The following is a 26,165-nucleotide window of genomic DNA, read 5'->3' as shown; positions in this document are numbered from 1 at the left end:
TCTGTAAACAGAATCTGCAAAATAAAAGGATCCACAGCTCAAAATGGTGAAGTTGATGTAATCATGGAGATAACCGCCAGCAGTCTGACTCTAATGTGAATCACACTAACTCTTCCATTCCAAAGATGTCTCTAGAAGCTTGGCTTTTCATTTGTGTCCTGCTTTTTGAAACCACACAATACACAGACCTGTTGGTTTGCTATCTCTTTCTCATCTAAGCTGTTCTATGCATTTGAAGCTTTTAGAAGAGAAATATCCAATACCGATTAATTATTGGCAACGTTCATTAGTTTTTAAAAGAAAAAAGCTTCAATTTACACATCACAGAATCCCTCCTACTTATTGTTTTTCTTCAGTTGCTAAGTCGTGTCCGACTCTTTGCGACCCCATGAACTGCAGCACGCCAGGCTTCTCTGTCCTTCCCTATCTTACTGAGTTTGCTCAAACTCATGTCCAGTGAGACAGTGATGCCATCAACTATCTCATCCTCTGTCGCCCCCTTCTCCTCTTGCCCTCAATCTTTAACAGCATCAGGGTCTTTTCCAATGAGTCAGCTCTTCCCTGGGTCTCCCGCGTTGCAGGCAGATTCTTTACCGTCTGAGCCACCAAAGAGGTTTTACTTATACAATTCAATTATTTTCAGTAAACTTTCAGGGTTGTGCAACCGTCACCAGGTTTAGTCTTCAATCAGAGCTTCTGAAGTTTAAGAAAGTTTCCATAATAATATTTAGTGGTCTCAGAAATGCAAAACAATAATGGTAATTGATACTGAAAAGCAGGCAATATATAATTTTATTTTTTCAAAATCCTACCTTCCTGTCGCCCAGAACATTCTGGTGCTATATTAAGCCTGGGGAATCGGAATCACAAGATCTAAAGGATCTTATACAACTTCTCCTTAGTCAGGCATCGGGGTTTTCGCTTTACAGACCCACAAGCCCATCAGTAGGCGGGGTCTCATTCTCTTGAAAATTTGGCAACGGGAGGGGTCCACTCCCAGGGATCTTCCGGAAGGGGGCGGGGCTTGCCTTCCGGAGCTTTTCGGACAGAGGCGGAGTCTTCTGCCGAGGGCCGTTCGGAGGAAGGCGGGGCCTACCTCGCATCAGGACCAGTCTGGCTGCACCTGCATCCTTAGCTCAGAGCATCCCTGGAGCATCTTAAGAGGCGACCGCAGCTGTCAACCAGGGGCCAGACCGTCGCAGGAGGCATCCACCAGATACCTTCCCCCTCCCCTGACCTAGCTCTCTGCAGAGGCGGCCTCCGGTACTTACCGGAGGTCCCAGACTTGTCTGACCATTGCAAAAGCATTTATAGCAATAGCCTCTGATTACGACATGGCTGAGATCACCAACATCCGACCTAGCTTTGGTAAGTAGAAATCTGGCAAACTAAACCTGGGGTGGGTGAAACCGTTGCCAAGCCAAGGGAGCTCAGCGGCTGGGCAGAGCGTGCAGCCCAGATCAAGGCCTTCAAGTGCCAGACTCTCTAGAATCGGGCCTGTGGTGGTGGGTAGAATCGGGCCTACGGTGGTAGTATCGCGGGCAGTGGACAGCGTCCGAACCTGAGCCATGGGCTGCAGGACCTGAGCAGGCCGGAGTCACACCAAGGGTGGGGACGTCCAGGATGCGAAAACCTTGGATGGTGCACTGTCAGTGCCGCTGGAGGTGGGAAACAGAGAGCTTGCGAAGGACGTGAGTCCCTCCTTCGGGGGGAGGAGAGGTGAGGTAGGCCGAGCCCTCCCCCTTGGGGCACGCAGGGCGGTGCCCCTTCCTCCCCCTCCCACTCCTCAGGGCTGCGGGGGAGGGAGGTGGCAAGGGGGATGGGACATCAAGATGGCAGCTTGGAGACCGTGGGCTGTGTGGCAGGCAGCCAGGGGGGGCGGCGGCCTCTGGGGAAAGAAGGGTGCGGGGGTGGAGAGCAAAAAGGAAGCCACTCCTGAGGCCGGTCAGCTGGATGCTGGCGCTGGGAGGAAACGTGAGCCCTGCCGTGTCTGTTCTGCATCGTAATGGTGGGGTCCGTCCGATGCTACCAAATGGCGCTTGGCGCTGCTGGGCTGGGGGATGACGTGATGTCTATTTCTGGGCCTCCTGGCAGCGCCTAGGCTCTTCTTCTCAGGCCTTTGTTCCCTGTTTTCCTGGGCTGGCTTTTCAAAAAGGGGGACTCACCCGCGCTGGTGCTGGCGGGGGCCCGATCCGGGCCGGAGGGGGAGGGGCGCAAGAGGCCGAGCCCGGGGGAGGCCGCTTTGTGTACCCGAGAAAGCATTACGTCATCTCGAGCGGCTGGTCCCAGACCCAACGCTACAGGCTCCACGATCAGTTACACTCCCTGGAGCAGAGAGTGGGGTGGAAAATAGGGAAGCAGATGGGAAAGAAAAGCTCGAGATGCAAGTTTTTCCTCTGGGGGATTCCTCCAAAATGTGCTGAGATAGCAAACTTCCTGTGCTGTTTTCCTGGCCCCCAAAGAAAAATGAATTGCCCTGCTTCTGCCTAAGTCCTATCCCAGTTTGGATGGGAGAAGCGGGTGAGAGTTGCTGTAAGCCTTGGGTTCCTTCAATTCCCTTAAGAGATTCTATGTCTCAGACAATCCAGGTCTGAGCATCCAGACTCCAGTGTTTAGGGTGGGGTCACATCCAACTAGGAAATGACTTTTCTCACTCCCTACTAGAAGGTTTATGGAAATTAACAGAACCCAGCCTGCTCTATCCCTTCAATGCCAGGAAGAAGACATCAGATCAGAGAAAGTATACAGACAACAGATCACACCCATTTACTACTGGTTCACACTGATTCCCCAAGGATAAATCTTGATTATATTTTTCTTACACTTCATCTTATGCATTTTTATTATTTGAGTCCTAAATTTCCAATATTGATGTCCCTTTTCTGATCACATGAGTACTCTGTGATTTTCTTCTTGCTCTTTCTTTTTCTTCTTATGCCTCCTTTCCATTATATTCTTTTCTCTAATTACAGCTCCAGATTCCTTGAAAATCAGTTGTCTACAACCAGTTGTTGTAGAGCATAATATAGTGATGTCATTTAGAAGAAATATTAGTGGACAAAAGAAAAGAAATTATATCAGTCTTTTACATACTAAAAGACTTATAAATACCCTCCAGTGTATCCATTATTTTATATGTATATAAATATATATATATATATTTGCTAGATGAGGAGACCAAGGCTAAGGGAGACAAAGTCAAACTAGTTAGGCTAGTGTTAGGATTTAAACCAATTTCCAGTTGATGGCAAAATTCACTCTTATTTCACTGTGTCACACTGGCCTACTTGACCAGGAAAGGCTATTTTTGCAAAGGAAGTGTCAATAAGCATGTCTGGTTAGAGGCTGAGAGAGCTGGACAAACCCAGATGTGTCTTATAAATTGTCAGATCCATATGGAAGGTCTCCCCGAGAACTCCCTGTAGAACTTCTGACTTTTTTCACATCTCACAGAGTACTTCATTTCAAACTCCACAGCCCTTGTGAGATACTCCAAGCCAACACTCAGTTACCTTTGACCTCAGAGGACAAAAGGAGCAAGCAGCATGGGTTACTGCAATTTACAACTACTTGAAAACACTCACTTCAGCTTTTAGTTCTAACTTACTTTTCCCACTAAGCTTTTGACTAAAACTAGATAGAGGGTCCTGAGTTTCAACATCTCTGATTTTTCTAGTTTACTGCCTTGGGTGTAGGGGAGAGACGTAGGGATTAACAGATACTAAGATGAAGAAGAAAGGAGAGCAAAGGTGGGGAACAAGGTGGAGGCATTGTGTTGTTTCTCAGTCGCTCAGTCACGTACAACTCTTTGCGACCCCATGGACTGTAGCACTCCAGGCTTTCTTGTCCTTTGCTATCTCCTGGAGTTTGCTCAGATTCATGTCCATTGTGTCGGTGATGCTACCTAACCATTCATCTGTCTGTCTCTTTTTCCTTCTCTACCCTCCTGAAAGATAAACATCCTTCATCTTCTCTTTTACTGATCCACTGCTTTCTAGCAGTAAAAGTTGAGGCATAGTAAGCAGCAGTGGGATCTCTCAAGATCATAGAGTAAATTTATGGTAGAGCCAAAAGGATCACTCAGATGTCTCTCAACCCTGACCTTTAGACTCCCTTTCAAGTCATTCTCAAAAATATACTTGTCCTGGTAGTTTCTTGCTTTTCTCTTCTTGTAGAGATAATATTCAGTGTTATGAATCAGTAGCAAACAGTTTTCAGGAAAGTCTCTCATAGGTGAATGGAGAGCCAATTTTTCAGATTGTGCCCATTCTGATTTACGGTTGAACCCAGTCAATTGTTCAAGCAAATATTTACTGAGCTCCTGTTAGATGCAAGAGACTCAGGGATTCAAAGCTAAATAGACTGTAATTTCTGCCTGCTCTTAAGGAGCTTACAGTCAAGGCTGCTTCCAATATGTGAAACCTCTGCCTAACAGTTTTTATTTCACCTGATATTCTGAAAATAAATGCTATTATTATTCAGTATGGCCATGGACACAGTCACCTTGGTATACTTTTTGTTAAATGGATTTAGTCATCGATATTATTTCAGAATGTAACCACTTCTTTTCTTACCTGGTCCCAACATTCATAGAACTTTGAATGTTTGAGGCAGAGAGAATTTCAGAGATGTTGATTCCAATCCTTGTTAAGAAAATTCCTTTTAGAATATATCTGACCAAGGTAATTCAGTCTCTGAAAGTCTTCAGAGATTCACTGCCTCTGGAAACAATCTGAGCCATCGAGAGGCAATTCTAACAATAATTCAGTTCTTTCAATTTATCTGTCTTCTTGTAGCCTGTATGCATTGTTATCAGACCTGCCCTCCAAAGTAAAATCAGATCAGACCTTCTTCCAGCAAAGTACCTTAAGTAATTAAAGAAAGTTGTTATTCCCAGACCCTTCAGCTTCAGTTCCTTAAGTTTCTCCTCATTTAATATGGTTTCTAGGTCCTCTTCTATCCTGCTTATCCATAATGTAGAGACATTCTGTTGTCAGATAAACCAGGGTTTAAATCTCATCACTGTCATTTGCTTCTGTGTGGTCTAGGGCAGATTTGAATCCCCAGCTTCCTCAGTTGTAAAACTGGGCTGTTAATGGGACCTATTCAGTGAGTTATCTGAGTCAGATTGAGGAAGCTCTAACACAGTGTCTGGCAGGGGTATCATACTGGCACACAAAAACAGCAATTTTTATTCTTGTCAGAAATAGATAGAGCACTTCATATGTGTCATGAGCAGAGCAGATGAAATTTTACTGCCCCTCTGTTATCTAAGCACTGCATTGATAGTATGTCAGCCTAGGTATACTCCAAGCTTGTTATCACTTAAACCACTAAGCTGTTTCTACTCAGATTTGTCAAGTAAGGTCTCCTATTTCCTATCAATAGGTTTTGAAGGCTAAATAGAATTTTACATTTATCCCTCTTATATGTAGTCATATTGACCTCATCCTCTTTCTCCAATCTGTGGAAACTGGGTTGTGTTTTTTTTTAATTTTTTATTGAGGTATCATTGATTTATAATGTTGTATTAGTTTCTTATGTACAGCAATAATTTAATTATCTATATATGTGTGTGTATATATTCTTTTTCATTATGGTTTATTACAGGATATTGAACATAGTTTCCTGTGCTATACAGTAGAACCTTGCTGTTTATCTATTTTTTAAATAGTAGTTTGTTATCTGTTAATCCCAAACTCCTAAAGTGGAAGCTGTTTTGAATTCACAAACTCATTTGTTCACTGAACACTTACTATGTACCACGTGGTTCTAGGACCTGGGACTGTAGCAGTGAACAAAACAGCCAGTCACTATTCTTATTAAATTACCTAGTAAGAGAAGACTGACAAGTAAATATATGCCAGAGGTAATAAGTGCTACAAAGAGAAATAAATCAGAGTAGTGGGGATACTATCTTACTTGGAACAGACAGGAAATGTTTTCTGATAAGATGAGGTTTGAACAAAAGCCTGCAGTGAGTGAGGCAGCAGGCCAGGCATATGCCTGATAGAAGGACGTTCTAGGAAAAATCTAGAATATTCAAGAATCACATTTATCTCCTTGGTTCCTCCTGCCCTACTTGAGACTTACCCTAATGCGTAGTATAGATCTAGATCTTATCTAGATCTTTAAGGCCTAAGCCCAATTTAGCTTCAGTGCATTTAAGGGAGAAGAAATCCCCAAACCTAATTATCTAAGTCGGGGCGGGGGGGGAGGGGGCCCAATTTGTGCAGGAAAAGACAAGACTAGAAAAGGGAAGAAAAAAAAACCTCTTTCTCCTTAGTTATTTGTTTACCTAACAAATATTAAGTACCTCCTAGGTGTTTTTAGTGCTGGGGATATAGAAAGGAACGAAACGAACAAAAGGCTCCCCCGGTAAGGCTCAAAAGGTAAAGAATTCGCCTGCAATTCAGAAGACTGGGTTCAACCCCAGAAGATTGGGAAGATGCCTTGGAGAAGGGCAGGGGTACCCACTCCAGTATTCTTGCCTGGAGAGTTCCATGGACAGAGAAGCCTGGTGGGTTACAGTCAGTGGGGTCACAAAGTGTTGGACATGGCTGAGTGATTCACCACAGCACACAAACAGACAAGATCCCTGTCCTTAGGAAACTTACGTTCTAGTGAAGATAGACAATAACTAATACAATTATATGTGAGTGTTTGTATATATTCTTGTGTATATGTGTGTGTGTGTGAGAGAACTCATGTCATGTCATTTAGAGAAAATTAAGCGGGGCCAGAAGGGTAGGTCTCAAGGGTGGAAAGGGTTACATTTTTAAATAGGGTGGTCAGGGAAGACCTTACTAGGAAGGTGACAAGGTCTGACATGTTCCTTGGTCCCTATCTCTTCCTATTTAAAATACTTGTGTTTCATTTTTAAATATTTGTATTTTACATTAAAATACAAGTATTTTAAATACCTGGGAGCTGAAATTTGAAACATATTTCAAATAAGGACTTAGGCCCACAGTTCTGCTTCTTACCACTCACCTACTTTTATCACCCTTGGGCACCCTACCAAAACCATCCAAAGTCAATTCCACATCCTCCCACCCTGCCTATCAGTCAGTCCGCACAAACCCACTGTGGCAAACCCTGTGCTGGATGCTGTGGAATATCCTCCTGAAACCAGACACAGCTCATGCCCTTGTGGAACAGTTGAGGTGAATGGTTCCTATGTAGAAGGGTGACCTATAACACTTACAGGGCCACTTTATGTGAAACACAAATCAGTATGAACAAACCAAGTCCATAAGTGCAGAGGCAAGGCCAAGAAAAGAACAGGCAGTCAGGTGGGGCACTGCAGGGGAGGCTTTCTAGAGAAGATAAGTATTTCATCCAGGTTGGTGGAAAGAAAGAGCCATGGATGGGTTGGAGGGATGGGTGAGGGCGTCTCTAAGAGAGGGGAGAAGTTCATAAGCCTAGATGAGCAAGTTTTGCCTTGAAGAAGGGTAGGTTGCAGATTAGCTTGGCTCCAGCCAGAGGCACCATGCAGGGGTGCTCTGGCAGAGGTTGAGGTCCACCCGCCTTGACACATTTCTGGTCTCCACTTTCAGATGTGTCACCCGTGGTCGCCGGCCTTATCGGGGCCTCTGTGCTGGTGGTGTGTGTCTCCGTGACCGTCTTTGTCTGGACGTGCTGCCACCAGCAGGCAGAGAAGAAGCACAAGAACCCACCATACAAGTTCATTCACATGCTCAAAGGCATCAGCATATACCCAGAAACCCTCAGCAACAAGAAGAAAATCATCAAAGTGCGGAGAGACAAAGATGGCCCCGGGAGGGAAGGTGGACGTGGGAACCTGTTGGTAGATGCAGCAGAGGCTGGCCTGCTGGGCCAAGACAAGAGTCCTAAGGGACCTAGCTCTGGATCTTGTGTAGACCAATTACCCATCAAAGTGGACTATGGGGAAGAACTGAGGAGCCCCATTGCAAGCCTGACCCCCGGGGAGAGCAAAACCACTTCTCCATCCTCTCCAGAGGAGGATGTCATGCTCGGATCCCTCACCTTCTCAGTGGACTATAACTTCCCGAAAAAAGCCCTGGTGGTGACAATCCAGGAGGCTCATGGGCTGCCCGTGATGGACGACCAGACCCAAGGCTCTGACCCCTACATCAAAATGACCATCCTTCCTGACAAACGGCATCGGGTAAAGACCAGGGTGCTGCGGAAGACCCTGGACCCTGTGTTTGATGAAACCTTCACGTTCTATGGCATCCCATACAGCCAGCTGCAAGACCTGGTCCTGCACTTCCTCGTCCTCAGCTTTGACCGCTTCTCCCGGGATGACGTCATTGGGGAGGTCATGGTGCCGCTGGCAGGGGTGGACCCCAGCACGGGCAAGGTACAGCTGACCAGGGACATCATCAAAAGGAACATCCAGGTGAGGAGGAAGAGTTGTTGGGGAGGGATGGTAGGTTGGGGGAGAGGAGGGGATGAATGGGAGGGAGAAGTGGGATGGATGGCAAGGAGGGGCTGTAGAGAGGAAGCTCTTGGATGTCAAGACTGAGCAGTGGTCAAAGTAAGACAGAGAGCCTGGCAGGTTAGGCCTCCTCCAAGAAGCAACTTCCTGAAGAGAAAAGGGCAAACGCCTTCTGAAATTGCTCTTAGTGGTTGACATCCTGATGCTGCATCCAGCTTGCTTGGAGCAGGCTGACCCTCCAGTCCTAGACCTCATCATTTCAGGCACATGGGAGCCAATTCCTTCTCCAAAATGTGTGATCTTCCTCTTGTGAACTTATTCCTTACAACTGAGAAACTATGGAAGTAGTTCAGTAATTTTTCCCTCAGCTTCCCCTTCCCACCCCAAACCTAGAGATATAAGTAAGCTTGCATCTGTGTGACTTTTAACAACCATTTTATAAATGCAACTTCATCAACTGCTTTGGCTTTCCCTGGTATTGCTAGTTGTAAAGAACCCACCTACCAGTGCAGGAGATGTAAGAGACACGGGTTCGATCCCTGGGTAAGGAAGAGCCCCTGGAGGAGGAAATGGCTACCCACTCCAGTATTCTTGCCTGGAAAATCCCATGGACAGAGGAGCCTGGTGGGTCCCAGGCCATGGAGTCACAAAGAGTCAGACACGACTGATACAACTTAGCATTCATAGCATACAGCTGCTTTACCTTTCAGGCCCCTTACGCAGGCTGAAACCTTTGCCACAGATACTTTTCTCCCCATTCCTCCTCTCATCCCTGTTTGCATTAAGAGGGGCATGAGAGCCCTCCATCCTGCCTTCTCTCCACTGGGCTCGCATTGGTTCTTGAATTCTCTCAGGGATGCAAGAATTGTGCTCCCAGCCACACTAGTTCACTCATTTCATTCTCAACTGGGAGGCAATGCAGTTCTGTGGTTTGGCAGGAGGGCTCTTATCTGACTGCCTAGCTTCACCTTCCAGCTCACCACTTTCCAGGGGTATGATGTAAGTGAGTTACTTAACTCTTCTCAACTTCTATTTCCCCATCTGTAAAATGGAACTGATAATATTGCCTTCCTTATGGGTTATGAGGATCAAATGGAATAATATACCTGGCATCTTACTGCCTTCATGTAGCTTTTACTTAGTGGAGGAAAAAGACAAAAAAGAAATCTTGACATTTATCATATAGTGAGTGTGCTATGAAAAAGGTTGTTAAAATTTTGCACTTAAGAGTTTCATTCCTTTTTCAGGATTTAACATAAGGAATTGATAGCAAGGACTTTGGGGCTTCCCTGGTAGCTCAGCTGGTAAAGAATCTGCCTGCAATGCAGGAGACCCTGGTACAATTTTTGGGTTGAGAAGTTCCCCTGGAGAAGGGATAGACTACCCACTCCAATATTCTTGGGCTTCCATGGTGGCTCAGATGGTAAAGAATCCACCTGCAATGTGGGTGACCTGTGTTTGATCCCTGGGTTGGGAAGATCCTCTGGAGGAAGGCAGAGCAACCCACTCCAGTATTCTTGCCTAGAAAATGCTATGGACAAAGGAGCCTGGCGGGCTACAGTCCATGGAGTCACAAAGAGTCAGACACAACTGAGAGACTAAACATAGCACAGCAGGGACTTTGAAGTCAGACCTGAGTTTGAATCTAAATTCTACCCGCTAAGTGACCTTGGGCAAGCTGCTTAAATTCTCTAAGTCTAAAAAAAAAAAAAAAAAAAATTCTCTAAGTCTCTGTTTCTTATAAGGAATTAAAATGATGCATTTACATAGTCCCTAGCCCATAGTAAACTCTCATAAATGTTAACCAGGATTATAATTATTAAAGTTTGATCCCTGGGAGAGATATGTGATTTGTAGATATTTACTTTTTTTTTTTTTAAGATATTTACATTTTGTTTTGATAAAGTAAAGGAAGACAAGGAAGGCTAGATCAATGGAGAAGATGGTAGGAGGTTTGGAAAGGATATCAGGGTCACTAAAAACACCTGCACGTTTTCCAGAAAGAGCCCTGCCTGCAGGCACCGTCCTTCTCTGTTACTGCCTTCTCTGGCTGCAAACCCATGCTGGACTCAGTGGGGAGGCAGGAGGCTCAGGAAAGTACGGAGGCTCCCAGGCCAGCAAGGCTGAGTGGGCAGTGAGCTCCAGGGAAGCAGGTTTGCTGCAGGGCGCTGTGCCGCGCCAGGCTGGGGAGGGGAGGCAGGGAGCCCTTCCCCCGGCACTGTGCTCTCACCATCTCTGCTGCCTGCACCATCTCTGCCTGCCCCACTGCAGCCAGCCCAGCCATGCCACTGCCCAGAGAACCGCTGTTGCCACGTGGCACGCTCAGCTCACAAAGGCCAGGAGAAGTCTGAACACTTTAGAGAATATTAGAGGTGTTTGGTCAGGGCATGAACACTGGTCCCTTGCCAGGATACAATGAGACACCCCTGAGTCCAACACAGCAGGACTTCTCGCATCCTCTGAGGTTGGAGTCAGAAGGCCTGCACAGAAGCTGCAGCAGTGACCAGTTTCATCTCCCTGCATCCCCTCCCTTCTCCCTCCATTTCTTTTCCTCCAGATTCTACCAGCCCGCTCCCCTGACTCCTGACTCCCCATTATAGCAGCTCCAGTACCCTACCCCCTGCCTTCATTCAGCTCTCCTACCGGGCGGTTCTTCTCAGCACAGCCTTCTCTGGAGTACTAGCCTGGGTAAAGCCACCAGCTAGCTGGACTCCCCCATGCGGCTCATGCACTCAGCCCACGGCGGAGTGTGGAGGATGGCTCTGTGCCAGGCTGCAGCTGGGAAGACACACTGGCAAGGAGAGGGACTGATTCGGGCTGGGAACAAAACAAGCCTCAAATCCAGGACACTGGGCACGGAGCATAGACAATGGCATTTGCTAAACTGCCAGGGGCTCTTGGCGACAGCCAAGCTTCTTTCCACTTTATTAACTCCCTTCAGAAGGGATAAGCCAGGGTGGGATCCTGAGCAACACATTCCCTGGATGAGGCCCCAGACAGGACACCCAGAGCCCTGCAGCCTCCCAGGCTTCCTAAGCCTGTTTTCCCCAACCAGTGCCAGTGGGCAGGGCTATGTTTCATCCTGGGTCATGGCTGTCATCTCCCTAGTCATTTGTACCCCTGATTCCCTAGCAGTGCAGCCTCCAAATGTCCACCTTTAATCCTCCCTACTGTAGCCAGTAGTCTGCTCTTTCTGGGTCTCCCCTTGGCTCATCAGCTAGAGCTGCTTTGGAAGGGTTCACACTGTAAAGAGTCTTTTCCTGATCTGGGTAGGGTATCCCTTTATAGTAATGGGATCAAAGTTTCCTGGGTGGAGACTGGTGAGAATTGCACTTCTCTAGACTATCCCCAACCCCTAACTGCACTTCCTGACCTTTAGCAGAAAATTCAGCTTTTGTCCTTTCCGCTACTGCAGTGCAATCCAGTTGAAAGAAGCCAGGACTGGTCATGATTTTTGATTCTGTCCATTTCACTGCCTAATTCTGGGTATGCAGTTACCTTCTCTGGGTCTCAGTCTGCCTCTTGGCTGGATCATGAAGGCTAATGGGGTCACTTTGTGAGAGCACTCTCAGCTCTTATGAACATACAGAAAGATAAGAAGCATTAAAAATTAACACTAGACTATTAGTGAAAGAAGTTTACAGCATAAACTCCAAACCCCCAAATTCTTTGAGTTGGACTTTGGAACCAGATTTTTTTTCCCTTTAGTGGCAGCTTTTCCCCCCCAGTATTTTATTCAGAAAGAAAGAAAAGTGAATTTACATTTCCATAATACACCCCCCACAAGGAGAAGGGAAGTGATGAGAGAGGGCTGGGGTTAAAGAAGAGACAGTGGGAAAGAAGTGATTTACAGGGTGGATAATAGAGAGTTGTTAGACTCCGCCTAACTTCTTCATGTCATTGTTTCCCAAACCATTTCCTGTCTTTCTGCTGCCAGATTGGTGTTCATGACCTGGGACAGTGGTCATGGGAATGAGAGGATTCTTAAAATCTCAGATTTACAAGAGACCTTGGAGGTCATCCAGGCTAGTCAAAAGGGAGTGAAAAGAAAGAAAGAACAAGGAATGTCAATTTTCCATAAACAATAAAGAAATTTGCTATAGAAAAATAAAATCATACACACCAAAAAAGGAAGTTGCTGTGTATGTGTATTAGGGAGAAGACAAGGAGGGATGTGGTTGAATGTTCAAGCTTTTTTTCTTTTGTTTTCTCATGGCTGTGATTTATGTGGAGGTAGCACTGAGAACTTCTAGTCCCTATAAAGGTTTATTGAGGATGCATGAGTCCTCTTTGCAAAGATGCTCTGGCTAGAAAAAGTCATTCCGTAGGGGCTCTGCTAATTATAAGAAATAGACTTCTCCTTCGCCTAAGTATTTCCTTCAGCCTAACGTCTTCTTTAGGACCACTGCCCTTGTTCCTGTTTTCCACGGACTGAGAAAAGATCCTGCACCCTTGAGGGCAAAGCCTCCCGGTTCTGTCAGGCATGGATAAAACCCTGTCGCCCCCTTGTCCCTCTGCTCGCCCACCCCCAACAGGGTCTTTACCTCACTAGGCGAAGGGGCTGGGAAACAGAGTTTGCTCCCAGCCCTTGACAAAGAGCCCTTGAGAAAGAGCTATTGACAATGCCGCTTGGAATGGGAATTGGGTGGAAAGAGAAGGGGAGGCGGGAGGGGGGACTTGAAACTGGCCTTCAATGCTGAATGGAATGGCATTCAGGTGGTGTTGTGGCGGCAGACTTGGGCATCCCAAAGGGGCAGCTGAATGACGATGGGCATTCTGCCTATGTAAAATGGCCAAAGATGAGGGGGGAGGGGTGGGTCAGATGGAGAACAGTTGCCAGAGGAATGATTTTAGGGGAGGAAAGGATTGTGAAGGTGACCAGAAGTTGTCCACTTTCCCAAAGAACCAGGGAAGGCACACGGGACTTTGATTAAAGTGATTATGCTATAATGGATGATTTAGGAAACAGTTTGTTTTTTTTAAACAGTTTTAAATAATCAGAAAACCTAAGTATCATCTTGTAATTGATGTTATTTTTACAAATAAACTATTTTTTAAATCAAAATTTCCTTTTTACCCTCCTCAACCTTCTTCTGTATATAAAATTAGATATATTTAAAGATTGTATTAAAAAAAAATTGTATTTTTAATATTTAGATACCAATATTCAAGGATGGTCCCAGATGTAGATATCAAAACTAGTTAACATTTCATTATTCATGGAAATGGAGGGGAACAGTGGCCCAAATAATCCAAAAGTTCTTTCTAGATATATCAGCACAGTTCACTGGAACTCTCTCTGATGATGGAAATGTTCTATATCTGCATGTATCTGACATGATAGCCACTGGCCACGTGTGAACACTGAGCACTTGAAATATGGCCAGTGTGACTGAGGAATTATTTTAATTTTATTTAATTTTAATGAATTAAAATTTAAATAGATACATGTAGCTACCAGCTACTTTATTGAGCAGTTTAGTTCTGAACTTTTTGGAAGGCATTTTCTTTTTCCTGAGGGATTACTCTCCTGATGCCTTTGGGCTGTGACTGATAGTAAAAATGAGGGCACATTCTCTGACTGTGTTCTGACTTATGTCAAAGGAAGCGACCCAGAAGTATACAGGTTGGCAGGAGCAACCAGCCTGTGATTTTAAACTGGCTCAGAGTGTGTCCTGTGGACATAGTCAAGAGCCGACAGTATGTTTTGGGTAAGGAAAAGATGTAGGGCTTCATCTAGCAGAGAAAACCATGAAAATAATTTCTAAAGCCTATTTTCTTTTGTACTTCAATTTCAAAACTAATGGCTACGTTTAAAGTTTAGTCACGTTCAATACCCTATGAAAGACATTTCCATATGCTCCTGGTATGAAACATAGCCTCAAGAAATTTTTTAAACCAAGTGGAAATATTATCACAGTTCATTCCTTGAGGTGATGACTTAAAATCAATCAAAGCATAAGTTATTAGGGTTTTTCCTTTGTTTTTCACTGATGAGCTAATTAAATCATTTGCTGCTGCTGTTCTTTCCTGAGCACGCAGTAGCCTGCTCACTAGCCTGTGAGCTTCTGAAGGGTAAGGGTGCATCTTTTCAGCCCTAGCTTCTAGCAGATTGCCTGGCACTTAATGCACAGCAAGTCATTTTGGTGGGTATGTGGCATTTGTAAGGCTGGTGGTAAGTTTGGTCTATTTTTGTTCAATCTAAGAAGTTGAGTTGATGACCTTCCTTTGGGGCTATGAAGAGTATAAGGAATAAAATTTGATAGTGGAGGAATGTTTTGGTCTCAAAATTTTTTGTCTCAAATTTAAGTTATGTCCTAAATTCCTCCTGTGCTGCCACATTTTGTTTTCTTTATCCCAGCCTCATCCCCACTTCCTAAGAGAGAAACACAAGAAACAGTCGCTCCTCTCTTCCCTCTCCCCTAAATTTATATCCAGTTAGCCGCCCCCACCCAGAAAATCCTGACAGTTCTTTCTGAGACCTATCCCAGGTCCATCTCCTCTGCCACAGTCCTGGTTCCAGCCCTCACCCTCTCTTCCCTAGCCTTTGGGAGCAGCCTCTTCATCAAGTTTTCTGACTTTTGTCTTTAGTTCCTTCCCCAGCTTTAACTAGAATAATCTGATTATTAATATATTAACAACAGCAGTAACATCATGCTTATAGAAGTCCATCATGCTTACCGACCTCCTCTTTGCTTGGCTGCTGCTGCTGGCTCTGCTGTTTGGTTAGCATACTCCCCCCGCACCCCATGCCCTTCACCCCCACCTAACCCATCTCTCCAGATTCCTGGCCCATCCCTCCTGCCAGCACTCCAACATCAGGTACATTTACCTCTCCCCATTCTCTGAACATAGCCTACCGTTTCAACCCCAGACCAGCCCTGCCACGCAGGATCTTCTCTTTGCCCATTGCCTCAGTGTCTCTTTCTCACCCCCCAGCAGCTCAGCCCTGGTGTCAGCTGGCAAAACCTCCCCTGCATCTCCCAGCAGCACTGAAGCATTTATTTTGGTCTCATTGTGCAGCTTGTGGGATCTTAGTCCCGTGATCAGGGATTGAACCCAGGCCCTCAATAGTGACAGCCCGGACCTAACCATTGGACCAGCAGGGAATTCCGGGGCTTCTCACTCTCCTGACAAGTAAACATGTTTGTTTACATCTCTGAATCTTCTACTGCATCCTTGGGAACAATGACTGAGTCCCGTTAGCTCTGAATTCCCAGCACCTGGCATGTAATTAGTATCCAAATGTTATTTAAAATGTTCTTGGAAGACTAGAGTTTTTGTTTTGCTTTGTCTTGTTTCCAAGCTCATTTCAAGGTGGGGAAACAAAGATGTGGGCATCCAGGGCGGCCAGAGAAGACACTCTGAAGGTCATGCACTGGGGCAGGTGAAGCAGGTGTGGATATTCACCTTGTGAAATGGAGCCACAGGCTCCAGAAAGTTCAGGTACTTGCCCAGGGCCAGCTGGAGAGTAAGTGACAAAGTTAAGACTCAAATGCGAGTTTCCTATCTCCCTTCAAAACTTTATCACAAGAACCAAATGAGAGAACAGGAGAGAGTATGTGTCTCTGGTACACACTAATTTACCAAATCCTCTTCCTAGTCCTGGGAAGTTGCTACTGTTTTCATATCCATCTCACAGAAAAGGAAGCAGAAATCCAGAGAGGTCAAGTCGGGCTGACCTTGTCCCAGCTCAGACAGATAAGCAGTAGAGTCAGGATTTGAATCCAGGCCAGAGTGGCTGCAGAGTCTGTGCTGTGCTGCCTCTCCATGCAAATGATTTTATTTACTATAAGACTTTTTATTTTATTTTATTTTGGGCCACGCCATGTGGCATGCGGTATCTTAGTTCCCTGACCAGGGATCGAACCCACGCCCCCCTGCGGTGGAAGTGTGGCGTCTTAACCACCGGCCCACCAGGAAGCCCCTGTTTACTCTCAGGACTGTGAGGAGAACATCTCCTTCGCCCTGCTCACTCTCTGTGGCGTGGCCTGCCCCCTCGGCTGGGCTTCTCACCTCCTGGTTCTCCTCCACAGAAGTGCATGAGCAGAGGCGAGCTCCAGGTGTCTCTGTCATACCAGCCTGTGGCGCAGAGAATGACGGTGGTGGTCCTCAAAGCCAGACACCTGCCGAAGATGGACATCACCGGCCTCTCAGGTAGCAGCTATTTACTTCAACCCATCTCTGCCTGCCTGCCCTCCCTGCACCGCCTCCCCCCGCCCCCCTTTGAGGACCCCTGGCACCTCTCACCCTCTACCCGTTCTTTTCTCTGTCTACATTCTCTTCCTGATGAATGTCACCAGGGAGGTGTGTGGGTAAGCAAATGGCCTCTACCTTTGGCGAGGCATTCACAGGGGTATGCACGCCAGCCTCTGTGCTCTTGCTCCGGCTGAGACTTCTCAGAAAGCCTGCAGCTTTTGGTAGTCCCTCTGCCCCCTGAAAATGCTTCTTGGTGTCACGGCGTTTCTTCGGCCCTGACTCGGGGCAGTTTTCCTGTTCCTCGTCTGCCTGGTTTCCTTGACCCCTTGTCCAGGCGGGCAGATGTGCACAGTCAATGCACACTTGGTGTGCGAGCACCAGACCACGCGGGGTGAGAGAGGGGACATCGAGGGGATGAACAGCAGAAGCCCCTCCTCCCTGACACTGTGTAGGAGAGGACTGTGTCATAGGCCTGTCTCCCTTTTTTCTTTGGGGGCCCCAGATCCTTATGTCAAGGTGAACGTCTACTACGGCAGAAAGCGCATTGCCAAGAAGAAAACCCACGTGAAGAAGTGCACTTTGAACCCCGTCTTCAACGAGTCTTTCATCTACGACATCCCCACCGACCTCCTGCCCGACATCAGCATCGAGTTCCTGGTCATCGACTTCGATCGCACCACCAAGAACGAGGTGGTGGGCAGGCTGATCCTGGGGGCGCACAGTGTCACCGCCAGCGGTGCCGAACACTGGAGAGAGGTGTGCGAGAGCCCCCGCAAGCCCGTGGCCAAGTGGCACAGTCTGAGCGAGTACTAATCCTCTTCTCGCCTCTAACCCTGGGGCCAGGCTGGGCGGGGACATGGCAGGGGGAGAGAGGACCCAGAGGAGCGGACTCAAAACCTCATTTTAGTTGTAGAAGAAAATTTCTTACACCACAAACCCCACAGAGAACACCCCACATGACCACAGCTGCAGTTCAGTTCTTAGCAATGATGATTTTTCTCCTTTGCAAGGCACTTGGAAATCCTCTTTTTTGTTTTTCAAATGGGGAAAAAAAGAGAGGGAAAGACCTCTACAAGTCTATATATAACAATGTAACCTTATACTTGCATGTCTAATACAAACTGAAGAAATTAGCCTAACTGCCAATATCAAGGTACAGATTTTAATCCATGAAAATCGTGTCTTGTGCCGAATTGTATTTGCTGATTACCTGAAATTGGTCTCTTTTTATTGGGCTTCTCTGGAGAGTTATTCTCACGCCCCACCTCTGTGGAAGAATCTTTCTGCTCTTGTAAAACCTCATGTTTTCATCATCCCTATCTTTTCCCCCTATTACCGCTTTCATTTCTGCTCTTTGAGCTTAAGGACCAGAGGTCTGTAGTAGGCGAAGATACAGAGGTGGAATGGATAAGGCAGGGTTTGCAGGAGAAGGAGTATTTGAGAAATGAGGCATGTTTGCTGTCAGCGCTTCTGCTGGAAAGGGGTAAAAAGCTCTCTTTGATTAATATGTAATCAGTTACGCGAAGGCATCAGACTTTTATATAGAATCTGGGATGACTTCTCTAGAAAGAGCTTTGGGACTTCAAATTCAGCTACAGGATAGTACCATTGACTGTATCTAGCTGGTCCCAAATGCAGGTATGACAAGGAAAATGAGATGAGTGCCTCGCCCTTTGTAGCTGTGTTTGGAAGGATAGCCATTTGTTGGTTGATGTGTGAGGAATCATCTGTGGTCTGAAAGGTTAGACTGACCTTTGTTTTTCCAGAAATGCTGACCACTGAGAAGCTTTAGAGTCTTCTCAAGTAGTTTACGTGAGGTTAGTTTTACTTCATAAGGAAAAGGACCTTCAGAAATTATTCTTTCTCCTAAAATTTTCCAATAATGGCCCTTAAAAATAACTAAATGAGTAAAATGAGCACATGACAAATTAGTAATAAAGATAACTTGGATTTTTCAGGCATCCTTTCCCTGTAAACAAAGTGCTTAGTTCTTAGGACTCCTGAATCTCAAAGTACAGTGAAGGCACGGGGAAACCACAGAGCTTAGTCCTCCATCTGCCCGTGGACAGTGGAGCTTGAGAGAGATTCAGCCTCTTTTTTAGAGTTCACGTCTCCTTACCCCTAGTCCAGCCATGTCTCTAGAGTTGAGACTTTTCAGATGGCAGAGACGTCATGGATGATAAGTAAGCCTGGATAGGCAGTAGATATTTTTGCCAGCCTGAAGAGGAACTCAGGTAAGCAGCAGCTTGAACCAAGGCCTGAAAGATTAGTAGAGACAGAAATTTCACATTCATGCAAGAACATCACTATCTGACTTGCTTCTGAGAAGAGAGTTGAAAAACTGAGTCTCTATGGAGAGAGTGGTGATGTTGCCTCTGCCATTCCATAACTCTTGTGGATTTAAAACCAATCTGTTCCCTGACTCCCCAACCCCGTTCTTCTTTTTTTTTTTCTTTAACCTGGATTCTTGACAATGCAGAGCAGTTCTGAGCAGGCACAGAGCCTACTCTCTGTTCTTGTCCCTGTCATCCCCCAGCCCCCAGAATCTGACTCACAATCTCACCATCAGCTGGGTTCACATCACCGGTTTCTATCCAAGACTCCATGGAATGTAAATACTGTATCATACGTAGACAAAAATAATTTTTGTTTTCTAAAAATGCATTTTGAGATAGTTTAATGTAAATCTGACAGGAGCACTCTGAAGCCCCATTAGGAAAAATTTTAAATGGTTCCTCTTCATCGCCTTAATGTCTAAAGATCAGAGACTGCTGAGCAACCCGCTTTTGTTTCCTTCCCAGAAACAATGTAAAGCCACAGGCGGAGAGAGTGTGGACTTTGCCCTGCTGTGTGTGCCTCTGTAGCTCCCGACTTAAGTCTGGGAAAACAGCCTCACCCGACTCCTCTCTTACCCATCTCCTTGTAGCTTTATTCTTTGCATCTACTGAGCAGTGGGTGGAGGTGGCAGGAGAGGGACCCATAGTTCTCTAGCCTAGGAACTGCCTCGGTGTCTTTCTCAGAAAAAGGCGAAGAGGCAGACAGTACCAGGTTCCTCCCTCCTACCTCAGGCCTGATCCATTGTGCCCTTGACTCAGCCATCCCAAAGTTTCTTAGCTGACTTCGGCTTTCACATTTGTTCCTCCCAGAGCTAACTGATAAGTGTGGAGGAGGAATGCCTACTTCTAAGAGTAGTGGAAAGACAAGAGAGTCACATTCTAGCTTTCGCACAAGGCACTCATGATCAGGAATAGGTTAGGGAAGGGTCACTTCTGATTTTCCAAGAGTCAGTCCTTCTCTGCTGATATCTTGATTCCTTTGGGAAGACAAGAGCTTTTCTTAATAACAAAAAGTCCCTTTATGAGTTAGTCCTTCCTTCAGTTCATCTCAGTGGAGCACAGCCAAGATGTACATGTTTAGGAGTGGTGCTCGGGATATGAGAACAGATAGAACTGGTTCATGGGACAGGGGCGGCTTGCTCAGGAGAGGGAACGATGCAAGTCCTTTTTCTTGGAAAGCTTTTATTATGGCCACAATAGTGACATTGCCCTCACCATGATCCTTCTCCAATGTGGTCGTCTTTCTTTACCTTGTGTCTTCTCTTGTAAAAATGAAACTCAAAAATAAAATAAACGTGTCAAATTAAAAAAAAAAGAAAAAAATCGAAAAAGCTAACATGAATTGTGTGAAACTGCATAATGCTGTAATGCTAACCTACAATATGTAATGCTATCTTGTATGTTGAATTTGTTAATGCACCACACAAGTGCGGAATAAAGACTGATTCACATTAAATAGGCCCAATGAGTTCAGCATGATTTTCTTGGAAGCTGGATGACTATGAATGATGTGAACACTCAGACTCCAATAGGTGGTGCAGTGGTAAAGAATCCGCCTGCCAGTGCCAGAGACGCAAGAGAGTTGGGTTTGATCCCCGAGTCTGGAAGATCCCCCTGGAACAGGAAATGGCAACCCACTCCAATATTTTTGCTTCGAAAATTCCATGGACAGAGGAGTCTGGCGGGCTTCAGCCCGTGGGGTCGAAAAGAGTTGAACACGACAGAGCACACATGTTTGTGCAGGCGTATGCACACACACGCACACACACAGCATGTTTTCCAAGATATGGTCCTAGACCATCTGATTCAGAATCACCTGAGATGATTATTAAAAGAATTTAGATTCCAGGCTCCAGAGTGAGAGTCTTTTCTTTTTGTCCTATTTTCTTCTTAAAATGTAGTATTTAAGACAATAACCACCAGAGTTGATGGTTTTTAGTGCTGAGAATAAGTCTGACTCTTTAATTGAAAATATATCAAAAGCAATGCTTAGACTGACTGATTCTGTCTTTCATTTATTCATTAGTCAAGACTTTATTATTATTATTGGAGGATAATTGCTTTACAGTGTCACGGTGTTCTCTTCCGCACGTTGACGTGAATCAGTCATAATTATATACATATATATCCTCTCCTTTGTGAGTCTCACTCCCCCAAAACAGTTTTTTAAATTGAGTTTCTATCATATGACAGGTACTGAGAAAACAAGACATTGATAAGCAAGAGTACTGCATTTGAGCTTAGCAGAGAACAAGCATTAATCAATTAATCACACTAATAAATATTTAATTACAAACTGAGAAAAGGAACACTGCATGCAGGAAAGAGGGAAGAGAAAAAGTTTAAAACTTTTTAAGTTTCAGTGAAACTATAAAACATTTTTAATATAAAACTAACATCATAAGCATATTATAAAAACATTGGAAAATAGAGAAGAGGGGAAAAAGTCAAGATTCCAAAACCTTAACTATCATTTTGTAATCTAATCTTACTTCTTGTGTATTTTCTTCCCTGTGTACATTATTCAGGATCGTATTAGAAAATAAAGTATATGTTCATAGGAACCAAAAAAAAAAATCCACCCACAGGCATATGTCCTTCCAATTTCTTTTAACAACCTTATAATTCCAATCATGGTATGTAATTTTGTATATTACTTTTTTCTAACATGATGATATAATAACAATGATAGTAAGATTATCTTGGCACTCAAGATGTTTTTGGCTTTAACTAACAGGAAACCCAACTCAAACTGGCTTAAACATTAAGGAAATGGATCGGTTCACCTAACTGGAAGTCCAAAGAAAGGAAGGTTAGGCTTCAGGGTTGATTCAACAAAAGGTCACCAATACTATGCGGGACCCAGGTTCTTTCTGGGGGCCATTCTCACATTCAACGCTAACTTAAGGCATAAAATCATTAGTAAGGCTTTTATGTTTATAGAAGCACTTTCAGAGGGAAAAATGGAGATTGCCTTGGGACCTTCTCCTAGAAAAATAAGGTCAATCATTCCCAGAAGCCTCTAGCTATTCTTTCCTCTTATCTTGGTGGTCCAAAATGTATCACCTGGTCATTTCAACCAATCACAAGCAAAGACGATGGGATTATTATTATTATTATTATCTTCAGGCCATTTAGTACTACCCTGGAACTGAGTGTGGAAGATGGGTAGATTCTAGAGTAAAATGTCATTTTCTTTGGAAGAAGGAATTGCTACTGGGTGGACAAGAACATCTCATAGTTTGTTTTTGGCCACACTGTGCAGCTTGTGGGATCTTATTTCCCTGACCCAGGGATTGAACGCAGGCTCTCTGCAGTGAAAGAACAGAATCCTAACCACTGGACCACCAAGGAATTCCTACATAGTTTCCTATAGTACCTTTCATTCTAAGGTATTTTATCCTATGATCTTATAACAAACTCTTGGAGAAGAGTTCCTAACCTACCATGTGCCTCACCTTATAACCTCATTCATTCCCTATACCTAGTGGTTTGAAAAGATGAATAGCCTGGTGCTTGAAGTCCTCTTTAAATAATTCAAGAATAACATAAGTTTTAGCCATGGGGCATAATTTTTCGGAAAACTGAAAACATATCTATTCTTGTTCAGTATAACTTTTACAAGATAGTGAACTGGAGAGTATCTCAATTGCCAAATACCATATTAGGTCAAATACACCTTCTGAACACACGGAAGAATTGCTCCAAACTCTGCTTGGTGTTCAAGAACAAACTCCTAGAGGAGGTCTTAAGGCTCAGCAGGCCCAGGAATAGATGTATTAACAGATAAATCGATAAGAGCCTGGTAAGTCATTAGCTGCTTCTGTGTTCAGTTCTGGGGAGCTGGTAATTCACCTCAAATGTTATATTAGACCTCAATCTAACCGGAAAGCTCTGACAAGGCCATAAGGAGGGTCTCATTTTAATACTAATAGCAAAGAAAAGCTAACATGATCAAATGCTTATCAATGCTGGGCACCATTTTAAGCACTTTACACATTTAAAACTCAATCCTTCCAACAATCCTGTTGGATATGTGCTACTATTGTCCCCATTTAACAAATTTAACAGTGGCTTATGCCATTCATAAGCCATGCATCCTGGATTCACCCTGTGATACTCTGACTTCAGAATCTCTTTCTTCTACCATCAGTACTAGTAGAGACTTCAAAGAAAGATGCCAACAGAGGCTAGGGGAACTAATACAAACTAGAATGTGCTCATGCTCTTTAAAAAAAAAAAAAAATATTTGATGATGCCAGGTCTTAGTTGCAGTATGTGGGATCTAGTGCACTGACCAGGGATCAGACCCAGGTCCCCTGAATTTACAGCATGGAGTCTCAGCTGCTGGCCCACCAGGGAAGTCCCTGGGCTCATGCTGTTGATGCCAATCAATGTCCTCAAGAATGTTTCAGGCTTTCTTTGGTAGTCCAGTGACTAAGATTCCCAGCTTTCACTGCAAAGAGTGTGGGTTCAATCCCTGCTGGAGGAACTAAGATCCCACAGGCTGTGCCAAAACATACAAATGCTGTGGTTTTTTTTAAGTGTTTTGGAGGGTTGGTTATCTGTTATTTTAAGAAACTAGACATTTTCATGATTTACATTCACTCACACCAAATCAGTCTATTTTCAGGCATTTTCCAAGTTCACATTTAAACATTATTGTTCACCAGGGGGTTGAAATACTGCTTGTCCTTCGCCTCCTTTGACTGTCTCACTTACCCTGCCAACTACGCCGATTGTCTCGTTATATCTCACTGTGCACACTGTTCATTGAACCCAGGGTAGGTAAGCTCAAGCAGGGAAGCTGGAAGAAAGTGCAAGGAGCTGTAAGACCTGCGAACATGTTTATTCTCTCCTGACTGGCACGGCAGCCATAGCAGCAGACACGCTATATTCTCTCTTCCCAAGGTCGACACAGCTGAAAGGCAGCCTCACCACCATAATGCAGCTATAATGTAGCCCTGAGGGGGGGGTTTCAGGTGAAGCTTATATATGCTTACAGAACAAGCGTAGCCCGTGGCCAAGCCAGTACCTCGTGATGTGCATGCTCAGTGCTATAAGTGATCTCAGCTGTTACATAATCATTATTTACAAAACGTGAGGCAAGAGCGAGAGGGCGTGGGTCAAGAGAGCCACCAATCTTGGCTAATTTGCTCTTTCCCTACACTCACTTTCCCACTGTGTGATTTGATAAAATCTCAGAGGAGATTCCACATTTTAGAATTGGAGGCACCCAAAGAACAGAAGTGAGACTCCAAGAGCTGTGTGCAGTAAAGATTTGTCCAATAAAGGTAGACAGGCAGTGAACAAAATATTGTCTAGGAGGCATACCTAAAGCAAACACAGAAAGCCCTTGCTTCTTCCTCCTATTTACTCTGAGTTAGAGTTTCAAGAGAAGTTTGGTCTACAGTGGTTTTCATGACAGTTTTTTTTTGGTGATGGTTGTGGTGGTAAATGTGTATTAGCTGCAACAAGAACCACATACTCTCTTGAGGACTCTAAGGATGTGAAAATAAGAGCAGCCTCGGTGTTTTGGGTGGGACTGTGCAAGATATTTCTGACTAAATTGTATGTGCATGTGTGTCTTCCACAGAGGCCAGCAGAAATTTTTACGTTGGATTACATTGTATTTGAGCACATATTTGGACTCACCTTCATATATACTGTAAGTTTCTCTGCCTCCATGACTTCACCTATACACTCCTCTGCAAGGAAAATTAGAGAAGCATCTGGTGGGGATATTTCTGGGAGCTGAAGACTTTCTCCTGGCTCAGAGCAAACTGTAATAAACCTAGCAATAACCAGCTCTAGCTCTGGGAAGGGCAGGAAATGACACATGTCCCCACCCCAGCAGCTTTTGTTAAAAAAACTGGGTGACTTAATGATATAATCATGTATGCTGTGGAATGTACATACTGAACCAAAAGCTGCTCATCGTATTTTCTCTTTTTAAAACAAGGACTATTAGACAAAGCTAAAATATTTCAGTAATTTTTTCCCCAGGTCAACTCATATTTGAAAGTTGGTCAGAGATTTCAAAATAGCCTGAACATTAAGACCTAACAGTCCTTAAAAAAAAAAAAAAAAAAAAAAAGACCTAACAGTCCTTTATGCTAGCCAGGGGTTCCCTTCATAACAAGGTATGAGCTTATTTTTCTTGCTTGTCCCCACAGCCAGAGCCCTTGTTTCCTTACTCATTAACAAGCAGCCTTCTTGTTGCTTACTCCCAGCTGCTCCCCATCCCCACACTGTTCTATTGTGACATAGAGACACAATTTTCCACACCTGTTAACTACAGCCTATCACAGCTTTATACAGTCCCTCAGTGATCTCCCAAGACACTTGGACATCATCCAGTTCAGTGATCCCTAGCCCAGGAACAGCTGAATGGCTAGGTGACTGCAATCAGAATCACCTGGGAGGGTTTTGTTTTAACCCTATCAGGTCCTATCAAAAAATCTATGAAGTCTCCAGAGGCTAAAATGAGAAAATGGGGGAAAAAAAAATAAAACAGCTCTCCAGTTGTTTCTTTTCTTTCTTTTTAAAATAATTTTATTTACTTTTTGGCTGTGCTGAGTCTTCATTGCTGCGCAGGCTTTTCTCTAGTTGCGAGGAGTAGGGGCTACTCTCTAGTTTTGGAGCTCGGGCTTCTCATTGTGCTGGCATCTCTTTTTGCTGAGCACAGGCTCTAGGGTGCATGGGCCTCAGTAGTTGCAGCACGTGGGCTCAGAAGTTGCGGTTCTGGGCTCCAGAGCACAGGCTCAATCGTTGTGGCGCGTGCGCTTAGTTTCTCTCCGGCATGCGGGATCTTCCCAGGTCAGAGATTAAACTTGTATCTCCTGCACTGGCAGATGGGTTCTTCACCACTGAGCCACCAGGGAAGTCCCCCATTGTTTCTGAATAAACAGATATTTGAAAATCATGCACACTTCAGACTAGGCTCCACAGCTTTCTACCCTGTCCTCTGGGCTCCTGCTATAGCCCACCTCTTACTGTTTAACCCCAAACTTGCTTTGCACTTTTCCAGTTTCGAATCCCGCATCCAAGTTGTCCTACAGACACAACTCGACTTTTTGTCCCAAGTCACACTTTTCCTCCTTTGGAGTAATCTTCATGGTCTAATTCCACCTACCAATTTAATCCTAGATCTTGCAATTTTTTAAAATTAGTAAGCGTACTGTCCTGTTCTTTTTTTGGAGTTG

The 26,165-nt window shown here is 44.7% G+C and overlaps 1 protein-coding gene across 5 annotated transcripts; it reads left to right on the top strand.

The window, feature by feature from the left end:
• The first annotated feature begins 1,090 nt into the window (after positions 1-1,090).
• SYT11 (synaptotagmin 11) lies at positions 1,091-20,416 on the top strand. Of its 5 annotated transcripts, none has more exons than XM_065902389.1 (4): positions 1,091-1,368; positions 7,560-8,386; positions 16,462-16,582; positions 17,127-20,416. In XM_065902389.1, exons 1-4 carry the CDS (start codon positions 1,335-1,337, stop codon positions 17,435-17,437), a joined length of 1,293 nt encoding a protein of 430 aa, XP_065758461.1. In that variant the 5' UTR covers positions 1,091-1,334; the 3' UTR covers positions 17,438-20,416. The 5 variants fall into 5 exon arrangements, with proteins under 5 accessions (XP_065758461.1, XP_065758456.1, XP_065758469.1 ...); XM_065902384.1 differs by having other exon boundaries at positions 16,462-16,585; XM_065902397.1 differs by lacking the exon at positions 1,091-1,368 and adding an exon at positions 1,516-1,719 and having other exon boundaries at positions 16,462-16,585.
• Positions 20,417-26,165: the final 5,749 nt, after the last annotated feature.

Source organism: Muntiacus reevesi, chromosome 1, assembly GCF_963930625.1.
Source record: "Muntiacus reevesi chromosome 1, mMunRee1.1, whole genome shotgun sequence".
In the NCBI taxonomy this organism is placed as follows: domain Eukaryota; kingdom Metazoa; phylum Chordata; class Mammalia; order Artiodactyla; family Cervidae; genus Muntiacus; species Muntiacus reevesi.
The sequence above is the reverse complement of the archived record's forward strand: the minus strand, read 5'-3'. Positions and strand labels throughout refer to the sequence as shown.